This window comes from Bombus affinis, chromosome 14 (assembly GCF_024516045.1).
Source record: "Bombus affinis isolate iyBomAffi1 chromosome 14, iyBomAffi1.2, whole genome shotgun sequence".
Classification (NCBI taxonomy): domain Eukaryota; kingdom Metazoa; phylum Arthropoda; class Insecta; order Hymenoptera; family Apidae; genus Bombus; species Bombus affinis.
The window spans coordinates 6424499-6446494 of NC_066357.1; the positions used below are offsets into that span (position 1 = coordinate 6424499).

Consider the following 21996-nt stretch of genomic DNA (forward strand, 5'->3'; position numbering starts at 1 on the left):
CGATCTAGTATCTTGAAGTTAAAATATCAAACCTCAGAAATAAGAAAAAATAAAATCCAAAAAAAAGTGTATCAGGAAAAATATAATAGAACTTTGTGCTCCGCGCGCTCGCGCATGTGGTATGACAGGAAGAGAAGAGTGGGAGTAGTGCATGAGTAAGATAACACTAAGCGAAATGCCGTAAGATAAAACGAGATAAAAAGTGAGGTTAGTTTGTAAGTAAGAGAGAGAGAGAGATTGATATGAATTACGAACGACGAAGACAGAATATTTGAATGACGTCATAAGCTGCAGCTTCAAGGAGGTTTAAACGAGAGTACGAGAGTACCAGTCTGTTCTTCATACCTTGCACTCTCGATAAAAACTAACGCCAATAGTTCGTACGTTCGTCGTGCCCCATGACAGTTGCTTATAAATCGTTGCATAGAATGGGCCGGTGTTTTCCTGTCGATAATATGCAAGCACAATATTAAATAATTCGTAATATATTATTATTACATAGATAAATAAAAAGAAAATAAGAAACCCTCCCTCATCCGTGTATTAGCGTCCAAATTGAATGTAAACGATTCCTCGTCGGGCTAGGAAATTTCGTAGTTTCCATAAACCTACCAAAGTAACCTAACTAAAGTGTTATATTATAATTCGGAAGAAGATGGTGCTTTCGGAATGTTACGGATTCGTCAAGTATGCGTTAGTCTGCGTGAATCTTATATTTTGGGTAAGTTCAAACAATGCATTTTTTGAAAATATTTTAACACGTTAACTCTATTGCTATCGTAATATTACATTTTTCAGTAATATAGATTCTTTCATTCTTTCATTCTTCAGTTATATAGATTATACTTAATCAAATAGATTAATTAAACATTTGAAATGGTAAATGATGTAAGTGTTAAAAAAATAACTATTTTAATGAAAATAAATGAAGTTGCATACTAAATATGGTGGTAAACACTGTACGTACTAGAATAATTTATTTTAACTACTGGTTGAAACGCAGAAGGTAGCAATCTGTAATGTAATTAATCTAATCTATTTTTTACTATTTGTATTTTTCTCCAGATATATTAATTTGTTAAATGCTGAAAATATATAATATTCAAATGATAAACAATTTAAATGACAAGATTAATTTTCCTCATTTCTCTTATTCTTCACTTAAATCACATCATTGGCCGTTTCAAGTTTTTAACTATCAGTGAATAAGGAATGGAGAATCTTTTGTACTTATTTGAATTAATAATAGTAAGCGATACGGACTATATTTGTAACTCCTCAAATTCTTGTCATCGCCTTAATTGCAGAAACTTGCAATTTTGTACTTTAAGACTTCCGTAAAATTACTGGTCGTGAATGTGCTAATAGCTGTAGTTAACTGAACAATTGTTTCATGGTCTGTTACTACACTTTTTCTCTCAATACCATTTTGATAAATTTTCATACTTAATTTGACCATTAACTTAGATATGCCTGTCATTTTTGCAAAAACATGGATACATTTTGTGATTTTTACAACAATTAATTTAATTTACAATTTCTCCAATATTGTTTGGAATAGATGGCCGTATCTCTTTTTAAATTCCACCATTTTGATATCATTTTGAAAAATATATTTTAAAAAATTTCGGGCATATCTGAGTCAAAATTTGGCGGAAAAGGAATAAGGAAACAATAAAATATTCAGTGGTGTTATATTTAAAGCGATTTGGATTAATCAATAAAATTATTGCATTCCATTTAATAATGAAGGGTAACTTTATTCACAAGGGGATATAATTTACCGAGCGTTATGACCGTTAAGTACGCGCACGGCTCGTGTGATAATGTGTGACTTGGTTCAATAAACTTCAAGAGTTTTCACGTAAACGTTTTTATAAAAGTTAATAATTTTAATAGAAAAATTGTATGAAATTTAAGAAATAAATATCGCGTAAGAATTATATGTAATTTTAGTAATTTGTCACTTCTGATTTACGTATTACTACCTATATATAATTTTGTATGATGGTTATTTTTTTAAATTTAAACAAATATGTTGGCGATAACATACGAAATAAAAATTTGACAATATCTGCTATTGAATAAAGATATTATATATATATATATAAGAATAAAGATAAAGAGATAAAGGAGAAAAAGAGCAAAATAATTTCTGTGCCAACAACTCTGCTTAATTCACTCTTTACAGTCGGTTAACCCGGTGACCTCCAATTTATCTCCAAACGCGAACTTATTTCAAAGATAATAAAAGTAAGAGGCGTCTGAATTTGTAACATAATCGGATAAGCTAAAGTAGCATTAAGAAATTGGTCTGTTAGTTCGAATAAAATAAACCATACCACGCAATTTCCTTTTTAGTGACTTTAAACCCCTTTGAAGAAATTACTAACCATTTTTTCCGTTTTATAATCTATACAAAATTGCAATCTGATCATAAAATGATGTTTAACTTTAACAATATTTTGTCTATACATTCATAACTTGAATAGCAAAATACTACATATTAAAGATATTAGATTCTTCAAAATAATTGAATGCAGTCGCTTCATTGGGGTGTAAGATATGAATAACAAAAAATAAAAGTGTGACGTGAATATATGAACAAATGTAAAGTTTAGGGATTTCTTTCTAGTTTATTACTTTCCTGTTTTGGTGTCTAATTTGAACATAACTGAACGTAACTCTTGCGAAGCTGAATCGATTACATCTAGGTACGTAAGGATTTTCTTCGAATCCAGTTTCCTCTAAAAAAAATTCATTCTTTCGTGCTAGATCTTTCATCAAAAATTTGTTTCTTCGTCATTTCTTCTTTCTTTTCCTCTAACCTTTTAATCTGATATTGTAAATATGGCATATTCGTGAAAAATGTAAGTAGTACGTCATGAAAATTTTAACGTTGATAAACTGTGACATTCGCGCGATTATCAATGGGTCGCTTTAAACGAATTTTTCTTCGTTCATTTAGTATCACTTGAATAATATTCGTGTAATTAACGCGATAAGTTCTCTAAATAGTCAAAACTCTTGTTATTTATACCTCGGTTTTTTCGTGTAAGGTGAGGTAATTCAAGGGGGCAGCTGAATCGATTGCATCTGGGTGATGCGTGTATCTCGCATTTATCGCTGTATGCCCTATATTTCACCGATTCACGTAATCGGTTTAGCTAATTCCACTCGATGCATATATATCCGAGTTAGCCTTTTTTCGATGATAAATGACCAGCTGACAAATATCAAAAGAGGTATTTTTTGCTGTATGTCCTTTTTTCACGATGCACCAAGAAATAATACCTTTTTATTACGATTATAACGAGCGACCATTTTTGGTAACTTCCCTAGTTACAAAAATGTCAAGAAATTCTTTTGCTACGATATTCTATACGTACAGAACTAAAAACGAAGCACGAAAAAATTGTTTTTTCAATTTTTGTTTTTTAACTGGCAAGGTACATCTTAATATTTATGAATCACGTTTAAAAATGAATCATGTATGCCATTTTTAATGATGTGCTGTTAAAAACTAAGAACCAGTGGGAGTGACTCAGATTCGTTGGTTATTAAACTACAACCGCGAACATAGATCGAACACTAGCTGAGCTATTGCACATCAATATTTTACCGAGGAATTAACAATAGTGCTTATGTCAGCACCGAGACAAGCATCGCGTCTAGTTTGAAAATGTTCAACGAGGAATAAGTGCGTTTAAATATAGATTTCCAGTCACAGAACGAATATGTTCTTCCTACGAGCTTGCATCCTACACTATGCCCCAGTTTATTCCCATTTAACCCGTCTATTCACCATATCAATGCGTGTACTACTCGTTTTCATCGATGATTAGTTGTTGAACTTCAAAAGAATGATCGATCCAAAATCAAACATGGCGGACTAGTTATCCAGACAACATGCACAGAGGCTCACAAAAGTATTGGAACATTTAACGCGTAATTTTTTTATGAATATATCATGTGCATTATACGAAACTTCGTGAGATTGCTTTAGCATTGTAACGAGATACTACTATCGTAATTATAACAGTAACAATTGAAAGCAATCCGAAAATGTATGTAAAGGTTACAAAACATTTATTGCAAACATACACTTAGTGGACAATTAGTATGCAGCATGAACAATAGTCTTAAACGTACAATCAACGGTACAAGTGGTCTCATTAAATATCATGGCTTATTAATGCGCAACTAGTGCACAATTGACTGTTCAAACACTTTAGCGACCTTTGCGAGGTGCTATGCTACCCAATAAATATCTCGGTAACTTCTATATACATTTTCAAACCCATTTCAAATTTTAGCGATATAACCATAATAGCTGCATTTCGTTAGTATTAATGAGATTTCAAAATGTTTTTTACTATATATTTAAATAAAAAGTTTCTAGGAATGTTCGGATACATTCGTGAATCGCTAGAATTACGTACAAAGGAAAAGGAGGAAAACAAGGAATGTTTGCTTTTGGTGATTTTCCATCTTGTAACTGTTTGTAAGAATTATTCAATCGCAATAGGTTTGTTACAACGTTCAAAATGTTTTCGTGAGGTAACGTTAAAGATTTGGTATTCCAGTTAAAAAAATAATCATTCTTTACTGTTGCACAAACACCGATAAGAATAATTAATATTTTATTAATCATCAATCAAAATAAAGTATTTATACCTCGTTTTATGAACAATATAGTGATGTTGTTCTTGTTCTGGTGGACCAAAATGTCTAAACTTAATTTTCTCAATGTAGCTGATTTGCGATATTTTTTATTCTTTCTGCTTACTCTTTATGTATTTTGCGTAAAAAAAGCGATCGCTATAATGGGATTCTAAAATTAGACATCGATGGAACGGATGAATTTACCAATTTTCAAACTCAGTGACATTTACGTATATGAGTAATACCCACGCTCATTAAAGATTAACGACTTAAATGACTAGGGTTGTGCCAGTCTATAGAAGGGAAACTAGCTGCTTGTTAACACCTGTATAAATATTCCTCGTACTCCTATGTAGACAGTTTACTGTCACGGGTAATATACACAATCTAAATACATAGAGGCGTTCAATTGATGTCAGGTTCCCTTTCGGCGCTATGATTTCATTTCTAAAGGATAAAAATAAACATTCGAAAGTTCATCACCGATTTTTTTAAACGGGAAGTCTATCGATTCTATTTTCGCAAATAATCTAAAGACTATCAAATGTGGCGGTAAACTATCGATTAAATTATAGTTATCAAACGTAAAATTCTTAAACCGAGTTCTTTAAAAATTCATAATATCCGAACACACGGTAGAAAATAATGTATGAAGATATGTAGCGTAGTGGCACGTATCATAGCTTTTCGTCGAAAGCATTTGGCTCCTCGATTTCGCGCCAACTATGTCAAGTTCAACAACGTTAGTCGATGTATTTTATTCGTGGAATTAGTGTTACAAATAAACATAATTTAAATATTTGTACGTCCTCCATTTTGTATTTCGAAGACTATACTAGGGTACATTCTCTGTGATAACGGACAGTAATAAATAGACTGCAGATTTTTATGCGCTTATAAAAAATTTGGAAGCGCAAACTATAACGCGGACTATGTTAAAAAGAATATATAAGAGAATATATAAAATATTCAAAGTACAAAGTAAGTATAATACTTGATAGATAAAATAATCTTTTCTATCCAGCTTCTACCTTTTTATCATATTCTTAAAAAAAAAAAAAAAAAAAAAAAAAAAAATATGAATTTCCATAAAAATCTGTAATCTAGTACTAAAATTAAATCTAATCGAAACACCCAAAATTAAATCTAAACCTAGATTGTCATAGTCTCCAATAGCCCGATGATAACGGTTGAGGATTAAATTCGAGCCGCCTGCGATTTGATTTATTACGCTATGTCTGATCTCTGATTGTATCGGTAAAGAATCCGCTTGACTCAACCGATCCACCAGAGATCTTGCATCTGTTTCTTACATCAGCATTCGCAGCTCGAACGAACACGAAACGAGCCGGGAATACAGGAAGTCCTCTGTTTAAACGACACGCCTCTGCCAGGATTATATGTTGAGTGGAAATCTCGAACGTGTTCTGTTAGGTTAACCCACTGAATCTTCAATCTTGAAGCCTATTCCAACCCCTGTAAACATCGTGTTCGAGTGCAACACTACTTACAGACTGTTGAAATGTTTATAAGAAAACTCTGTATATAGCCAGATTGAGTGTAGCCTAGTTTCGTTGTACTGATAAACGTAGTGTGTTATTATACGCGCAGGAAATAAGTCTGTACTTGGCCGTTGAGTGGGCACATGACATATAACATCTTTCACACCTGCATACGAGAACATATATATGTTCTTCAAAATGAGTACGCAATAAATATAGACATTATAGAAAACATGAATGTATTAAGAAAATATTATAGAAAATCTTATAGGTATATTATAGAAGAAAAATAGAAATACAATATCTCATAACAGCTGAATTTCTTTATTTATGTACTCTTTGCTATATACATCAGGGTATTCACGTTATTATTTCTAAGCATTTTATTTTTTGTAGATTATAAATTTGTCAAAAAGTAGAAGAAGGATAAGTTCCACTATTTGATGGATTAAATAAGTTTTTTACTTTATTATGGCGTTTGCATAATAATGAACATAAAATATGATGAACTAAACAAATTTTGTAATTTATTATGGTTTTTGCATAATAATAGGATATGAATAAACAAGGAAGAGAATTTATCATGATAAAAATACTAAGACACGGGTCTTTACTTGGAAATCTTGAAGTAAAGCAAACCCGAAAATGCTACACGGTTGCTGTTGCAAAAAGGGGAGAATGAGAAGGGCCATGTTTTCACATGGAAGCGCACACATCTGGTGGATAGGCCATTGAAAAGCATTCCACAAGAATACTTCATTATTTATCCATATAGCGCATTGTGAACGACGCTTAAGCCGTAAACCACAATACTCGTTCCCTGTTCTTTCTGTCTCAATAGGGCCAAGAAGGTCAGATCATATTTTTACAGGCAGAGTAGGAAAACGTTTCGCCTATACAATACGTCATTTGCATTTGTAGTATTGTTCCTTCAGAACAAAAAGATATAGATTCATAACTAGTACTAGTTTTTATTTATGCGAATATTTATGTATTATACTTCATAAATTTAACTTCAAATATTTTAATTCTAAAAATTAAAAAAATTTTTTATGACGTTTATCTTTAAGTGTATAAAACAAAAAAGGAATTGTAATTCAAAAATGTAATTTAAGAAATTGTAGTTACTGTTTGAAAAGGAATAATGTAAGCATGTAAAATTTCTGTATGTTATTCCGTTCAGAACATGAGCTATGTTGTAACTTTCTGTTCCCTTCCTAGGGAGCCAGGCAACGGTACCCTGTTTATCATGAGAAGGGTCCCACTGAGCCCTGAAATACTATCTTTCGAAAAAAGTTATCGCTGTTTGTAGTGCCGTGGTTGCACTCCATTAGCTTCCTAGAAAACAGCTTGTAAAACCTCTTACTGGCCCATCTCTGCATATCGACATTTTTCTACCAATCTTCCACAACAACTTTTAAAAAGGAAGAGAAAAAGAAGAATTCAGATCTTCCTTACTAGTTTCTGTTTGAGAATTTATATATTACTTTTAACTTACAATTATCAACTTCTTTTGGATCTTTTATTACACATGACCTTGTTTAAAATAATAATTTTATTTGTTTCTTCATCAAAGAAAAAATGATAGATAGAAGATCTAGTTTTATTATTTTTCTTATAAGAAATTTTTCTATAAGATCTAATTTGTTTGCGTGTAAATATATAACAGATTTATGGAAAAATGAAGGAATAAATACTAATATTAAGATTAATTTTCATATTATAAATAATTCAATTGCTTCGAACTTCATCAAATTTTTGGATATATATCAACCACAGGAGTGAAAAAAAAATACTAGCAAAGAAGATACTAAACAAAATCGTGTAGTTCCCTTTGTCAATTGTAATTTCAAAGAACGGAATTAAATAACGTAAATTGACTGGGAAATAATTACAAATGAAATGTTTTGCGTCTATACAATCTAGTAAGTTCTAAATGGATTAATTAATTCAAAATAATTGACAAGATAACAATAATAATAAATGTTCATATTTTTAGGAACGCAAGTAAAGAAATGGAACCTAAATAGACTTGTTTTATTTTCTGAACTTTTAATCAGTAGCATACTTTATGGATATTTCATATAGTTTTGCATATTATGTGTTTTCTGTGTATTTTTGCAAAGATGCATAAACATCCACAGTCTATTAATCTGTTAACGGCGTAGTTTAGTTTGAAAAATCTCTTACAGGGTGCGTAGTTATAATCAAACAATGACGAATATACACGTCGAACACAGGGCAAATGCTCCTATTATAAATTTTACGAAAAAAATAAAGCAAAACGAGGAAGGATTACATTCTTATTCGATAAAAAATTTGTCTAGTTTCAAAAATCATTGTTGAAGAAGGAATTGTCATTGCAAATTTAAAAATTGCCAAAAGTACACAAAACAATTCAGGATATAGCCTATATTATATAAAGTATACAAATATACTTCAACTTATATGTTGAATTTATAAAAAGCAGTACATTATACGCAGAATAACCGATATACCAAAAAAATAATCAAATAATCAAACTTTTTTTATAAAATACATAATGGGTCTACTAGAAGTACAAAGGAAATTTATATTACTTTCATTTATATTACTTCTTATCAAAATTTTGAGTTTTTATACTAACTGATAATTTTGGATTTCGCACGACGAGTATACACGTCAACCGCACCGAAATAAAGTTTTGGATTCACGTGTATACAAAACTCAAACGCAGTTAACTGGTCAATAACAATGATATACAATTGTATACAATATTACAATATACAATAATATAAATTATCAACAAAAATTAACTAAAACTTTAATTTTCAGGCTGTAGGTCTAGCAGCAGTTGCTCTAGCACTATGGATGTTAACAGGACAGACGTTCCTGACGTCCCTGGCTGAGGAACAGCATAATCTCAACGCCGGCCTTTACATCCTGTTTTCAGCCGGGTTTCTGATGCTGATAGTCGCTCTACTCGGTTGCTGCGGCGCCTTCCGTGAATCTCAATGCATGCTGGTCGCTTTCTTCAGCTGTCTGTTGGTGGTTATCGTCGCACAAATCGCGGCTGGAGCATGGTTGTACGCCAATAGCAATCGCCTCGAGGAACTGGTCAAGTCTAACGTGATAAATACCGTTAAGGTATCAGACAATTACTCGACTTTATCGCGAGCTAAACGCTCGTGCCACTATCCGTTAAAGGGAATTTGTAATTAACCTGGACCCGCCGTACTCTAAGTCCGTGTTAACCTTCTATAATTAGTCCATTTGTCTCTCTGAATTGCCTCCTCAAACGCCTATAATTACTCCATTCATCATCCTGAATTAGATACTTGTTGATACGTCTAGTCGTTCAAACGTATCCCTTATTGCCTCCTCCCGTTTCTTTTTAATATTTCTTGCTGCGTGACTGGGTTCGAGTTAACGCTCTATGAGTTAGTGTCCTAGTTATGGACACTAAGAATCTTGTTTGGATATTAAAATTACACTGTAGATATTTATGTTAATTCAAATTTTTATGAATAACTAAAAGATAATCTCTAAATATTATAATGAGTCATTTGTTTTTAGTGTTTGCATATTCTTGAATATTACATTATACAATATTCTGTCTATTCCACAAATTTAACTTTCCTATAAATGCATAAATATCTATGATCTAGTGATAATAACTATCGAGTTCTTATAGAAAATGTGTGGAGTTTGGGAGATTTAATATCTCATACAGTGTTACATAACATAAAAGAAAATTGAAGTTCTATAATACTTAATGAACTACTCTATAGTCTATTATTATCTAATATCGACATATTAAAATGCAAATTTTATTTAACAATATAACAGAGCTACAAATAGATTATATATAATAGACAAATAGATGTAGGTACATCATTCATTTTAATTCATTTCTCGTTTAAGAACAAATATGGCAAGTACATAAATGCAAATTCTATTTTACTATATTAACATGTGATATTTAACTACACCACAAGTAGACTATAATAAATAAATAGATATAGAAACATCATTTATTTTAATTCATTTTTCATTTTAGAACAAATATGGCGAAGACGCTACTCATACAGATACTGTGGATGCTTTCCAATCAGAATTGGGATGTTGTGGAGCAACCGGTCCAGCAGATTGGACAGGTAGCAAATATGCGACCAAAGACCCCTCGAATCCTGTCAGTTTAACCGTTTCTGAGGACGCGAATAACGAGTACAAAGTACCCGAATCCTGCTGTAAAGACAGAAGCAGCGGTGCATGCAAAGCAGATCGGAAAATTAAAGTGGCTGGTGTAGTTAGGTCGGCAATTTACAGCGAGGTAATATCTCTTCTTCTATATTGTATCAAGCAGTATGTAACTTCATCAGCGATAAAACACTACAGTGCACAAGAATATTTCATGACATCTAAAGGGAAGCAATTTCGGCTTGAAATTAGTTTTAGTTAGTTGACCACCTCAAATGTACCCGTTGAACTAAAGTTTAATAGAGTTTAGTCCGAAGTAAACAATTGATTAGCCCTACCTTTGCAAAATAGTCATTCGTTTCCATTTAGAAAATTCAATACGACTTTGATTTTTTTATGGGAAGATATTCATGTAACAGATTACTTTCTTTGTTAACAATTCTTTTTATCATATTATATATATTTAATATTCTTTAATATTATATATGTATAACAGTATTGAATATTACACAACAATGGCTAAAAAAAAGTATGAATCATTCAAGTTAATGTACATTCTTTTTATAAATTGTTCATCTGTTGTGGAGTTTCTTAAAGCTAATTAACTTGCCAAAGCATTTAACGTCTCCTCCAATACCTATTGTTAAAACTATAGAACAGAGTGTTATGATTCACTGATGGAATCACGGCTGGTTGAGCGCATTAATGTGCCAATCGTCGTGAAAGCGTAGCCTCGATCGATTTTGACCGATTCTTTTCTCTTTAGGGCTGCGTAAACAAGCTAATGGATACACTGAACAGCCAGAAGAATATAGTGATTGGCGTGACCGCTGGTGTAGGCATTCTGGAACTCCTTGGACTGATATTTTCTATAATGTTGTGCTGCACAATCGGTTCTTCTGATAGGTACAAAGCTTGAACGTAATACGTTGTTAGGCGGCAATGTATGTATAATCCTTCCTTAACGCCACATATCGCCGTGTCACAATCTTCTAACCAGTATCGCGATATTTGATCTCTGTGCCAATCCGTGTGGATTTCTGGTATCTGTCCGTAGTAACCGACCGGAATGAGAAAGAAGCTTCCCAAGCTGGAATTCTACTAAAGTGAGGCTTCTGTTTTAACGTTTAAATCGAATCTCTTGCATTAGCAATGTTCTGAATATATGATTTCAGTATTGCGTACTATTTGCGTATTCTTCGCAAGATTTTTAAACATTGTATTATTACTATCCTGCTCAGGGAGGAAAACTATCGATTTTTTACTCGTGTATTTTATATGTTCGTGATTTACATTTGTACATGTGTACAGGATGTACAGGATTTCCCGTCACTTGAGATGCTAATTTATGAATCACCCTGTGCATTTGTACTCTTTAATAACACGTTCATCGATCCCGAAATTATTTTTGTAATGAACTCTAACTCACGAACAATACTTATGAAATCACAGTGGAAACGTTCAGTTTAGTGTCGAGGAAGGTGTATACAAAGAAATCAATTTTTGTTTTTCTTTTACTGCCAAATGCTCTTTTCATCCGTATATCTTTTTCCATGCTAAAGACTTACGCTAAATGAGCATTTAATATTTCACAGAGTACCTATATGATTTACATTTTTGTTAGGCCAAAGTAGTAAACCAAACTAACGTTAATGTGTTAATGAAGCAAGGAACGAAAGAGAGGGAGAGAAAGAGAGAGAAAGAGCTGAGTTGATCGGATTTCGCGTGAGCAATAAAGATGTCGATAATTCTTTGTTGCAACTGGTATATGCAGGAAGATATGCTTATACTTACGAATTCTCTCAAACTTTGTTCTATTCTCCAGACTGCCGTAAAATAATTTTATTCTTTTTGTGTAGGTATAAAATGTTCTCATTGTGGCACAACCCTTTTTATATTCGTTATTTATCATGTATTTTGGAAACATTTTTGAAGTCTTCTTTGACTTTTCACTCCACTTTTTCGATTCACTTTTACAAAAGAAATAAAGTGAACATGATCAACTTAATAGTAATTTTTACATGATTTTTAATAAAGAAATGAATTTGTAAAAATTAAATAATCAAAGAAAAATAGATATGTTATTGGTGTAGATTGACAAAAAATTATTTTCATTTTTTTAATATTATTTTATTTAATATGATGCAAGTAGATTGAAAAATAATTTAGGTTGGCCAGGTTTAATATAGAATTGTAACGGAAAGTTAGTCCAAAATTATTCAGTTGTTGCCAATATACCAGTTTTAACATACATAAGTATATAATATATAAATATATACGTATATTAAATAATAAAAATGCTCCGAGGAAATCGATCTGATAATTAATATTGATGTCCAAATGAGATTATATTATTACAAGAATGCTACTAAGCGATTTTATCTCTTGTAGCGTTATAGTCTATCCATGTTATCTTTAAAGTAAAAAGAAAGTGGCAAACTTTTAAGAGGAAAAGCGATGAGAGAGAGAAAGAGGACATAGCTAGACAGAAGCAACTAATTTTATAAGAATTAGCTCGTTACTGCGAAAATTCATGTGATCTATTTTATCAGTGTTCGACGCTTTCTGGATACAATATTTTTTTAACAAGAAATTTTAGCAAATGAAGTTATTAATTATTGAAGAAATTATTTAGCAGTGAATCAATCAGGGATATAAATGTTTTATTGTAGAAATTGTAAAAGTAAAATTTCGTGAAATGTATTAAAAATGCCGCTCTTCATATGTATAAGATAAATAATGAATCGTACGCATGTATATGTTAAAAAAATATACTGTACCTTAAACAAATTGATAATCTTACTGAGAATTTAAATGTTTTAAGAAGAATTCTGACATAACGAGTAAGAGCTGCTTTTGGAATAGTTGTGTCTTAATAGAGGTGATTTACAGATTTGACGATGAATTTTTAGTATAGATAATGTGTAACAATAACGAGTAGCGCAGGTGTTCGTTAACTGTTCCACTAATATTCATCGTCAAATGAATTAATATAGGCTAAAATGAAAAAGAGTCTGCACATTCATTCTGGTGATGAATATGATGGTACAAAGCAAGATTGTGGAAGTATTTAAATTCTTTTCATTTTGAGCATATGTACGTTGAGCAAATCAAAAACGTACAGAGTACAGATCATAGTATCTAGTCTGTAAAAATTAAATTCTTAATTTATCAAATTTATTTCGTGTACGGATTAACACTTTGTTTATTACATTTCTAATAGATCAATAGATTGAAAGTCAGTATATCAAAGAATTTTACTATTTATCAAAATGAAATGTAATACGTACTTCGTTTTATGGGAGTGTAAATATAAATTTGTTGAATAACATTACTGGTAAGCAATGTGTTAATCGGTCACTTTGTTGTAATATTATTTTCCGTGGCTTTTCTCTCTCTTCTTTTATGTGTGTAAAAATAACGATATACACAACGATGGTGTATATTGCTTTTTTTATTAACCAGATATTCTTACACTAATATGAAATTATATCGAACTGATTTTATTGCGTAGTATGTACAATTTAATTTCTATTTTTTTTACAAGTGTCATTATTATTTCGTGAATAGTGATATTTAAGAAACTCTGGTTGAATCGATAGATAATTGTCTATGCGTATGTACACACACATATATATCTGATGTTATGTATGTAAAAATGACTAAGAATTAAGAATATGAAAGCGCTTATATCGAGTATAAAAGAAAAAAATGATTGCCCAAGGAGCAATTAAGAAGGCGATGTTTCGATTGCTATAAATTACGGGTTTTATAATTTCCAACTGTTTGTTAAGTGACCTTGTAAACCGCAAAGTTTCTTTGTCAATTATTATGAGTCCGTACAATGTGTTAGTTTAGTTTAAATAAGCTAAGTTGAACAAATTGTTTTATCGTTTCGATTTTCATCAAAATAATTGAATTGTAACTTAATCCTTTGTGGTTATAACATTTCTAGAGACAATGCTATGAAGCTCAAGCATATATTATAAATTCGAATTTAAAGTAATTTCATTACGTCGTTCATTATTTGCTGACGTAACTATTTTACTCGTTGTGATGTAGAATCTCAATTGCACTCTGTTGGAGGATAAGTTCGACAAAAATCTCTAAGAATTAATAATTGTGATTGGCGGTGCACCTATGCCATCGCATCGTTTTTGTACATGTGTTGTAATTACTATAAATTCCGTCGGTCTTTTGCTTGCGTGATCTTTCATATAAAGAAAGACATCATACGAGCAGTAAATACGATTTTAGTGAAAGAAATCATAAAATGAAATAAACGTACAAAAAAAGAAAATAACATATTCGAAAATGAATATAAAATCGAGTATACTGATGTTACAAAACATATAGAGAAAAAAAGATTCCATATTCGAGAAATCAAAAAGAAAAAAGAAGGTATATTCATACAACACGTGAAAAATTATCACTCGTATAATGCTCTTGATTTTGATATTAATATATTTATATATATACACACACACTTGCATAAACGTATATATACATGAATATACATATTTTCTTACTCGTTTTTGAGCGAAATATTTTTATTCTCACTTGATTTTATCATTTATTCTTTTTAAGAATGATTGTACATTGTATATTGTATGTTTCTTTAAAGGAAAGAGAGACACACGAATTAAACTTTAACATAATTCTATGTAATATAGGATTATACAATAAGATGATAAGACGTACTAAAAAATGAATTTTTCGCAAATATTTCTATGGAAAAGGTCTCTCCTGCGCACTTTTGAATATAAAACGACGAATGGTATTACTTTTATCATACTTTACAAATTAGCGAGCAAAGCTAGCATCTTGACATATATGCGATTTCCAAGTGTGCGTTCATTTGCAAATTTATGTATGTTACGCAAGTAAATGTTATAAAAGATGTTCAAAAAGTTCAATATACACTTAATGGAACCATTCTGACAATAAGTTATTTTCCTATTCTAATCTTAACTATTTTGAATTTTGATTATTGTCTCTATAAATTTTAATATTTATTTTTATTTTTTATTATTTAAATTAGTTTTCGTTAAGAAATTACATATATAATATACGTTCTAGTATAAAGCTAACAAGTTGGTTTTAACAAATGGAGCTCTATAAGCACTGTGAAGAATTAAGATAGCAATCACGACCACAGAAACGCATTCACGCATACAAATTCGTTATTCGTTAATATTTCATGGCATGTAACTTTTATTAAATTTATATAGCCTGAAGATTCATTTAAATTCCTAGTACTCACTAAAACGTCCGCCATAATGTATTATACATCCTTTCTGCTATTTACTGTTGCTTCAAATTTTAGACATCTATCAGAAATATAGATATCAATTATTATTATGTAAACATATATATATATATATAACAATATTATATATATGAAATTGAATTCAAACGTATTTTAAATGTAATAATTTAAAAAGAATTTAAGCTAAAATTTCAAATGACAATCCAGTATATAGCAATTCTCTGTTACTTGCCACTTTTTAAAGATAAATAAAGCCAACACTACAACCAAGAGAAGTCTCATAACATAATTAAACATGTTTCTCAGATTTTCTTTCCCTATTATTAAATTTAAAATAGAGTTTCATTATTAAATATATTTCGCATATTCATACTATATTACAAAACATTTGAAACACAAAAAAAGACGAAATTAAATATTTGATAAAAAAATATTCCTTCTACAAGAACCTAAGTATTTTATCCTTGGTAAAAGATTAGAAAAATAAGCTTATATGTAATCAAAGATCACTTCGTAAGGTTAAAAATTACAACTTCCGTGAGTATTACAATCTCCTTTTTAACTGATGATCTTACTTGGCAATATTGTTCAAATGTTTGCGTATTATAGTGGTTTTCATCCAGTGTCCTACGTGTCCAAGAAATTTCTTAGCGTTAAAATGATCGGTAAATGTTTATTCATTTTCTACTTAAAGCGGACCATAAGATTCAATTAACTAACTTTTAAAAAAGATTTTGGAATTATTGAGCGAAACGGCTAAAATAATTAACTTTAAACAATCACTGATTTCTACCGATTAAAGTAAGAATATTTACCGATAAAACTTTCTCATATTTTATTTTATAGATTTATGGTCTCATGTTACTAAATTATTAGTAAAATGGCAGTATAAAACAAGATTTGTTTATGATGCAAATATAAATCTAAATCATTTCAAAGTGATAAACTAAAAGAATAACTCACAATCATTAAAGCTTACCTCATGCGTTTAAATTTTAATCTCCTTGAACTGGTACGTCGTATGTACATAATGTGTAAGTACATATACATATATATGTAAGGCACATGCGTACAAGGTAAAGCAAGGCATTCAATAAACTAGTCGTTCGAAGATATATCGAAACTGATTTAGCATTACAAGAAAAAATTAAGCATAACTTTTAATTTATTGGGTCTCTGAAATTTTTTAATATTTTAGAAAATCCTAATTTTTTTCTCATTTCTTAATGTATATTCTTCAAGAATAAAATCTTAATTTTTCTACTATCATTTATATTATATGACATGATTTATTCATTAATGTAAATAATTTTTTTTCAAATTTAGATTCTCCGCATTTCTGCATGTTAAAAGCTATGGATATGATCTAATTCCTTTATCTTTAACAGATCTATATTCTCCGTCAGCAGTATATACACTTAAAGGAAGTGCAACACATGCAGTTAAAATTTGGGCCAGCCTGATCGTCGTCGAAAAGCGAAGCTCTATAAAAAGAACGCGCATTCAGATGAAAAAAGACGAATGACCGGAAAGAAGGTAAAAAGGAAAGATAAAAAACGGCCCAGAGAAAAGCACGAGCTCGACATTCGTTAAAAAAGGAAGGACACGAAGGTACAAGGAGAAAGTGAGAAAAAGTATAGGAAGGGTTGGAAGGAGGGAGCACAGGTGCGGCTGCTACGTCCGGACCGCCTCTAAGTGTAATGTTGTCCGTCGCGCAGTGAGGTGAAGTCCTCTTTTCCATTTTGTTCCAGCCTGCCATGATATTTCGAGCATCCAGTGACTCGTTTCGGTGTCGTGTTCCTTCAACAGGTTGTCTCTCCACGTTGCTAGCCAACGGAACTTCCTGCTACTTCAATCCAGTTTAAATTGTTAATACAGTTACTGTTTATATTCTTTTATTAAAGAGTTTGTTAATGTTAACGTAACTTTGAAATTTTGTTGAAACCATTAAGGTGAAGTTCAAGTTTAAAAAGGGGACCAGGGAAAGATGAAAACAAAGAGATTCCTTTAGTGATTTCTGAAACGAATTCACCGGTGAACTCGGGTGAATCACGATCTCATCCCTCCTCCTTCACCTCTTTCTCATCTTTCTCTACCTCCTGTTGCTTCGAGCGGTGAGTACCAATGATGCTTAAATAATTGTTTATTTTTGGACCGGCGAGACATTGTCCCTGAATTGTATTGTTAATTCCTGCACTTGCGAAATAGTGAAATTAACAATTCTTTTTCCCTCTTTTTCTTGTCTTTTATTAGGAAAGTGACTATATCATATGTAGGTAACTTCTGTTCAATGATATTAATTAAAATTTTAATATAGAAATTATAACTCACTTTTTTATTAAAATGGGTGATTTGGAAGTTTAATTAATTAATGAAGCTTAATTATTATAATCAGTATAAAAATAAAATGAAATTTAATTACTAATACAAGTAGATACAGATATGTAAAACAAACATTTAACAACGTAAAACTAGAGAAGTTTTACCATGACGATATTTTGTACTCAGTATCACCTGTTGCGTGGGTAAGCATGTTTGACGTTTTACGAGTATGACTCGACGACCTACTTCGCTTCTAACTTTGATGCGGTACAGTTCGATCTATCGTGATAAAATAAAAGTTATCTTGCATGAGATATCATCAACCTACAAATATTCTTCCTTCTAATATTCTTCCATTATTTTAGTAGTGTTACAAAATATTTTCATTACCTATCGTGAAAATAGATATACTTTTACGTAATAACATGATAATTATAATAACTATTGCAATATATCTCTTATCGTGACTACCATTTAACATACTCATAAATACTAATAAATAATTAATACTAATCATTTTATTTTTAACAATTGTATTCTATGTATATAATTCCATTCTGTAACATATATGACTTGTGTCCTATTTAAAGTACAATTGCACCTTTGATTAACTTACGTGATTGACAAATACATTGATAAATATAGTACAAATATGTACAATATTGCGTGCAACGAGTACTTTTCAAAGCGTACGCGTTAGTTCGCTCTAACTTCACTTCTTTCGCATTGTTATCGTTATTGAATGTCTATCCAATGAAAATGTATTCATCACACGTTCTATCGTTACATGTTCATGCGTCGGCTTTTCATTTGAATCATCCTTGATCCATTCAAAACACGAATCAAAAGCATTTCCTCTATCCCTATTTATTCCTGTCCCGGTAGTTGATTCATTTTCGTGCTCTAATTTTCTTCTTTTCAATTTGTAATCTTCAGGACATGTATCTGCGCTGACGAAACGTTTCCTCAAATTTTTATCTAACTGTTTATCTTCAATAGTGCTGGACCCGCTAGAATTTTGTTTTGAAACACGATCCTTTTCTTTACACACCTTTATTTCGTCATCGTTCTTTAAAACTTTCGAAGAACTAGACTTGCACCTTTGTTCATCTTTATGTTTATTATTGCAGGGATTGATGTCAATTATTTTTGGTTTAGTAGATTGATAAATATTATTTTGCGAGTTACAAGATATCATTTTCAAAGATACCACTGTACTGTCTAACTTGTATTTATCCAGCAAAGACTGCGCTATCGCGTGTTGACTGAACTGTATCATACGTGAATTATCTTTCGCGGTTTTCGCCGTATTCTTTGCGTTACTTTGAATGCCGCTCTCTACTAACTGGTGAATTTTTTTAAGAGAAATTTTTTCTGCTAATAACCGTTCTTTCTTGTTTAGCGAAAACTTATCATTCCACTGCTTGATACACTCTACATCATTATCCGTATTCACAGTAATTTTTTTACTGCACGATTTTAATAAATTATGTTTTATTTCTGAGCTATTTTTTGGTTCTTCCTTAACTTGTGGAATTATACCCGATTGTTCCGTAAATTTTGAAACTGTATCCGATCGCTTTTCGGCTATTGTTTGCTGTTTCTTCACATCCTCATTAATATCGCAGCTAAGAATTGAAAGCTATTTGTAAGTTATTATAAGATTTGAAGATTGAGTATTAACGATACTTACATATTGTATTTTATTCCTTCAAGGCTTTCTGAATATGCAATAAACTTATGTACCCTGATCTTTACTATTTCTTCGTTTTTACAAACGTCACAATTCGTTTTACAAGATGCTATTATGTGCCCGAAGTATTGATTAACAGCTACATGCCGACACCTAGGCCAAATTTTATTATCTAATTTTGTAAAATTGTAGAAAAGAAATATTTAGACGAATTTAAACTCCTTACATTATTGAAAGACAGTAAGAGACAAATTTGTCATATTCACTTAATCGTTTCCGAATATATTCTACATCGTTCATTATTTTGCGATTTTCAATAACATGTTTCACAGAAGAATGTTCTTTCATACTAAAATATATTCTACAATATGTATAATCATTCTCTGAATGTATCTGTGTACATTCTCTATAATACTTGGCAATATTTTCAGGTATTGTCCAATGAACTATGCACCTGATTAAATATTTTATAAATTATTTGGAATTATATATTAATAATAAATATCATTTCTTTTATTGTGATATATGTAAACCTGATTGATTTCTTATGTATAAATCCATAATCATATGTTGTAATGATAACATGAATTTTCTCAGATACCCATTCACTTTCAATAATATGTCGGATATTTTTTTTTAATCCTAAAATATATCGTAACCATGAAATCTGAGATTCAGAAATATAAAGATTAATAATTAATCTATAATTTTCTTACCATGGTGACAGACAAGCGTAGATATTCCTAGAGCATTTAATTTATTTTGTAACAACTCTGCAGTAGGTATTTCTCGACAGTAAATAATGCCAAAACCTTCATCTATCTGAATACAGATAATCTTGATAAATATTTATTTTATAGACCCATAAAAGAGCACATAGATTTACCTTATGAGCAGATGAATTAAAAAGACCAAGTACTCCTACAATAAATGTTTTAAGATGTTCAAAGGGATCAGAAAGTAAATCTAAAAACCACACATCAAGGTGTACATTAATTTTTTGTATAGGTATTTTAAAAACTTTTGGGTCTTCTAACGTTAAAAATGTGCAAATATCTTCGGTTACCTGTTAAAATATTTAATTAAGAACAACCAAATATTTGCTGTAAATAATTCAAATTATTCCTTTAATACCTTATCAGTAACAGTTGTAGTTACTGCAATTTTAGGAACAAATTTCAGTTTTTCATTAAATGCATTTATATCTTTGTAACCGGGTTTAAAGTCATATCCCCATTCACTTAAACAATGACTTTCATTAAATACAATATAAGACAATAAGTTACGCTCTTGTAATAAAATGACAAGTTTCTGTTAATAAATTGTTAAGTTAATTGAAAGCTTTAAAAAAATTAAGGATATCTTATATTGTAAAGTTAAAGCTTTAAAATACTTTACCTTAAAATAGGTTAAAGTATTCATTTCAGTAGTTACATATAATAATACTATTTTTGGAGATATTGATGTCAAATCTTTTAAAATATTATACCTTTCTTTTTCTTTGGAGCTCCTAGATAGCAAACCAACATTAATGTGTTTGCTTCTTAAGAAATCTATTTCTTTCTGAAAATACCTGATTATTTAGTATACATTAGAAAAATTAATTAATTTAGTTTATTCAATTAACTTTTTTAAAGTATCAGAAATGTTACCTTCATAGAAGATAATTTGGGAGAAAAAATAATTCCAACTTTTTTTTGTATAATTGCTGGTAGTTGATAGCAAAGAGATCTACCAAACCCAGGAGGCATTGATATAAATACATATTTTGTACCTACAAATTTACATTGTACTTTTTAATCTGTTTTTTTAAATCAAATTTTGCAATATTAATAATTATAATGGAACAGTATTTTTATGTCTTTGCAATATATTTTCAGTTCTTAATAACTATACAGTTCTTAATAACCTTAGCAATTAATGCATAATACAAATTTTTATATTAAAAAATACTGACCTTCGCAAATAGAAATAATGGCATTTCTTTGAATGTTGTTTTTAAAATTTTCGTAGCCAAAAACATTTTTCATAACACTCATTACATGACCTTCATAATTACTCATTTGCACAAGTTTCATTAAAGCATAACATTCAACTTTTGCCTACGTAGAACTATTATGTGTAAAAATATTCAAAACATATCTCGTACGCTTGATCACAAGAAACTAACCTTACTGGTCGAGTGTAGCGTTAGATTTAAAATTCATTTTGCTTCGGCCAATCAGAAGATGCAATTTTAAATATCTTCTACGCGGCAATATTTAAAATAAAAATTTTTATTACAGGTATCAAAATATTGAGACATTAAATGAAATGGACTACAGTTATAGTGTTTGAAAAGAATAATAGATGAAAAAGATATAACG

The 21996-nt window shown here is 30.5% G+C and overlaps 2 protein-coding genes across 3 annotated transcripts; one reads left to right on the forward strand and one right to left on the reverse strand.

Moving 5' to 3' along the window:
* Nucleotides 1-298: 298 nt before the first annotated feature.
* Nucleotides 299-15281, forward strand: LOC126923833 (CD9 antigen-like). The gene is made up of 4 exons (XM_050737727.1): nt 299-721; nt 8982-9293; nt 10207-10479; nt 11113-15281. The coding sequence occupies exons 1-4, from the start codon at nt 656-658 to the stop codon at nt 11263-11265; spliced, it is 804 nt and encodes a 267-aa protein (XP_050593684.1). The 5' UTR covers nt 299-655; the 3' UTR covers nt 11266-15281.
* Nucleotides 15282-18437: 3156 nt separating this feature from the next.
* Nucleotides 18438-21855, reverse strand: LOC126923799 (ATP-dependent DNA helicase Q5-like). Of its 2 annotated transcripts, none has more exons than XM_050737636.1 (10): nt 21588-21855; nt 21283-21404; nt 21029-21193; nt 20765-20941; nt 20517-20696; nt 20347-20452; nt 20164-20272; nt 19857-20084; nt 19631-19783; nt 18438-19565 (listed from the first exon to the last, which is right to left on the reverse strand). In XM_050737636.1, the coding sequence occupies exons 1-10, from the start codon at nt 21706-21708 to the stop codon at nt 18650-18652; spliced, it is 2277 nt and encodes a 758-aa protein (XP_050593593.1). In that variant the 5' UTR covers nt 21709-21855; the 3' UTR covers nt 18438-18649. The 2 variants fall into 2 exon arrangements, with proteins under 2 accessions (XP_050593593.1, XP_050593594.1); XM_050737637.1 differs by having other exon boundaries at nt 21029-21203; nt 21588-21852.
* Between the last annotated feature and the right edge of the window lie 141 nt (nt 21856-21996).

Coding starts and splice junctions, on each gene's coding strand:
- LOC126923833 (XM_050737727.1), top strand. CDS start 656: ATGGTGCTTTCGGAATGTTACGGATTCGTCAAGTATGCGTTAGTCTGC. Junction 722..8,981: donor GCGTGAATCTTATATTTTGG/GTAAGTTCAAAC, acceptor TTTAATTTTCAG/GCTGTAGGTCTAGCAGCAGT. Junction 9,294..10,206: donor ACGTGATAAATACCGTTAAG/GTATCAGACAAT, acceptor TTTTCATTTTAG/AACAAATATGGCGAAGACGC.
- LOC126923799 (XM_050737636.1), bottom strand. CDS start 21,708: ATGAAACTTGTGCAAATGAGTAATTATGAAGGTCATGTAATGAGTGTT. Junction 21,194..21,282: donor CCAAATTATCTTCTATGAAG/GTAACATTTCTG, acceptor AGGTATTTTCAG/AAAGAAATAGATTTCTTAAG. Junction 20,697..20,764: donor CTACAACTGTTACTGATAAG/GTATTAAAGGAA, acceptor ATATTTTAACAG/GTAACCGAAGATATTTGCAC.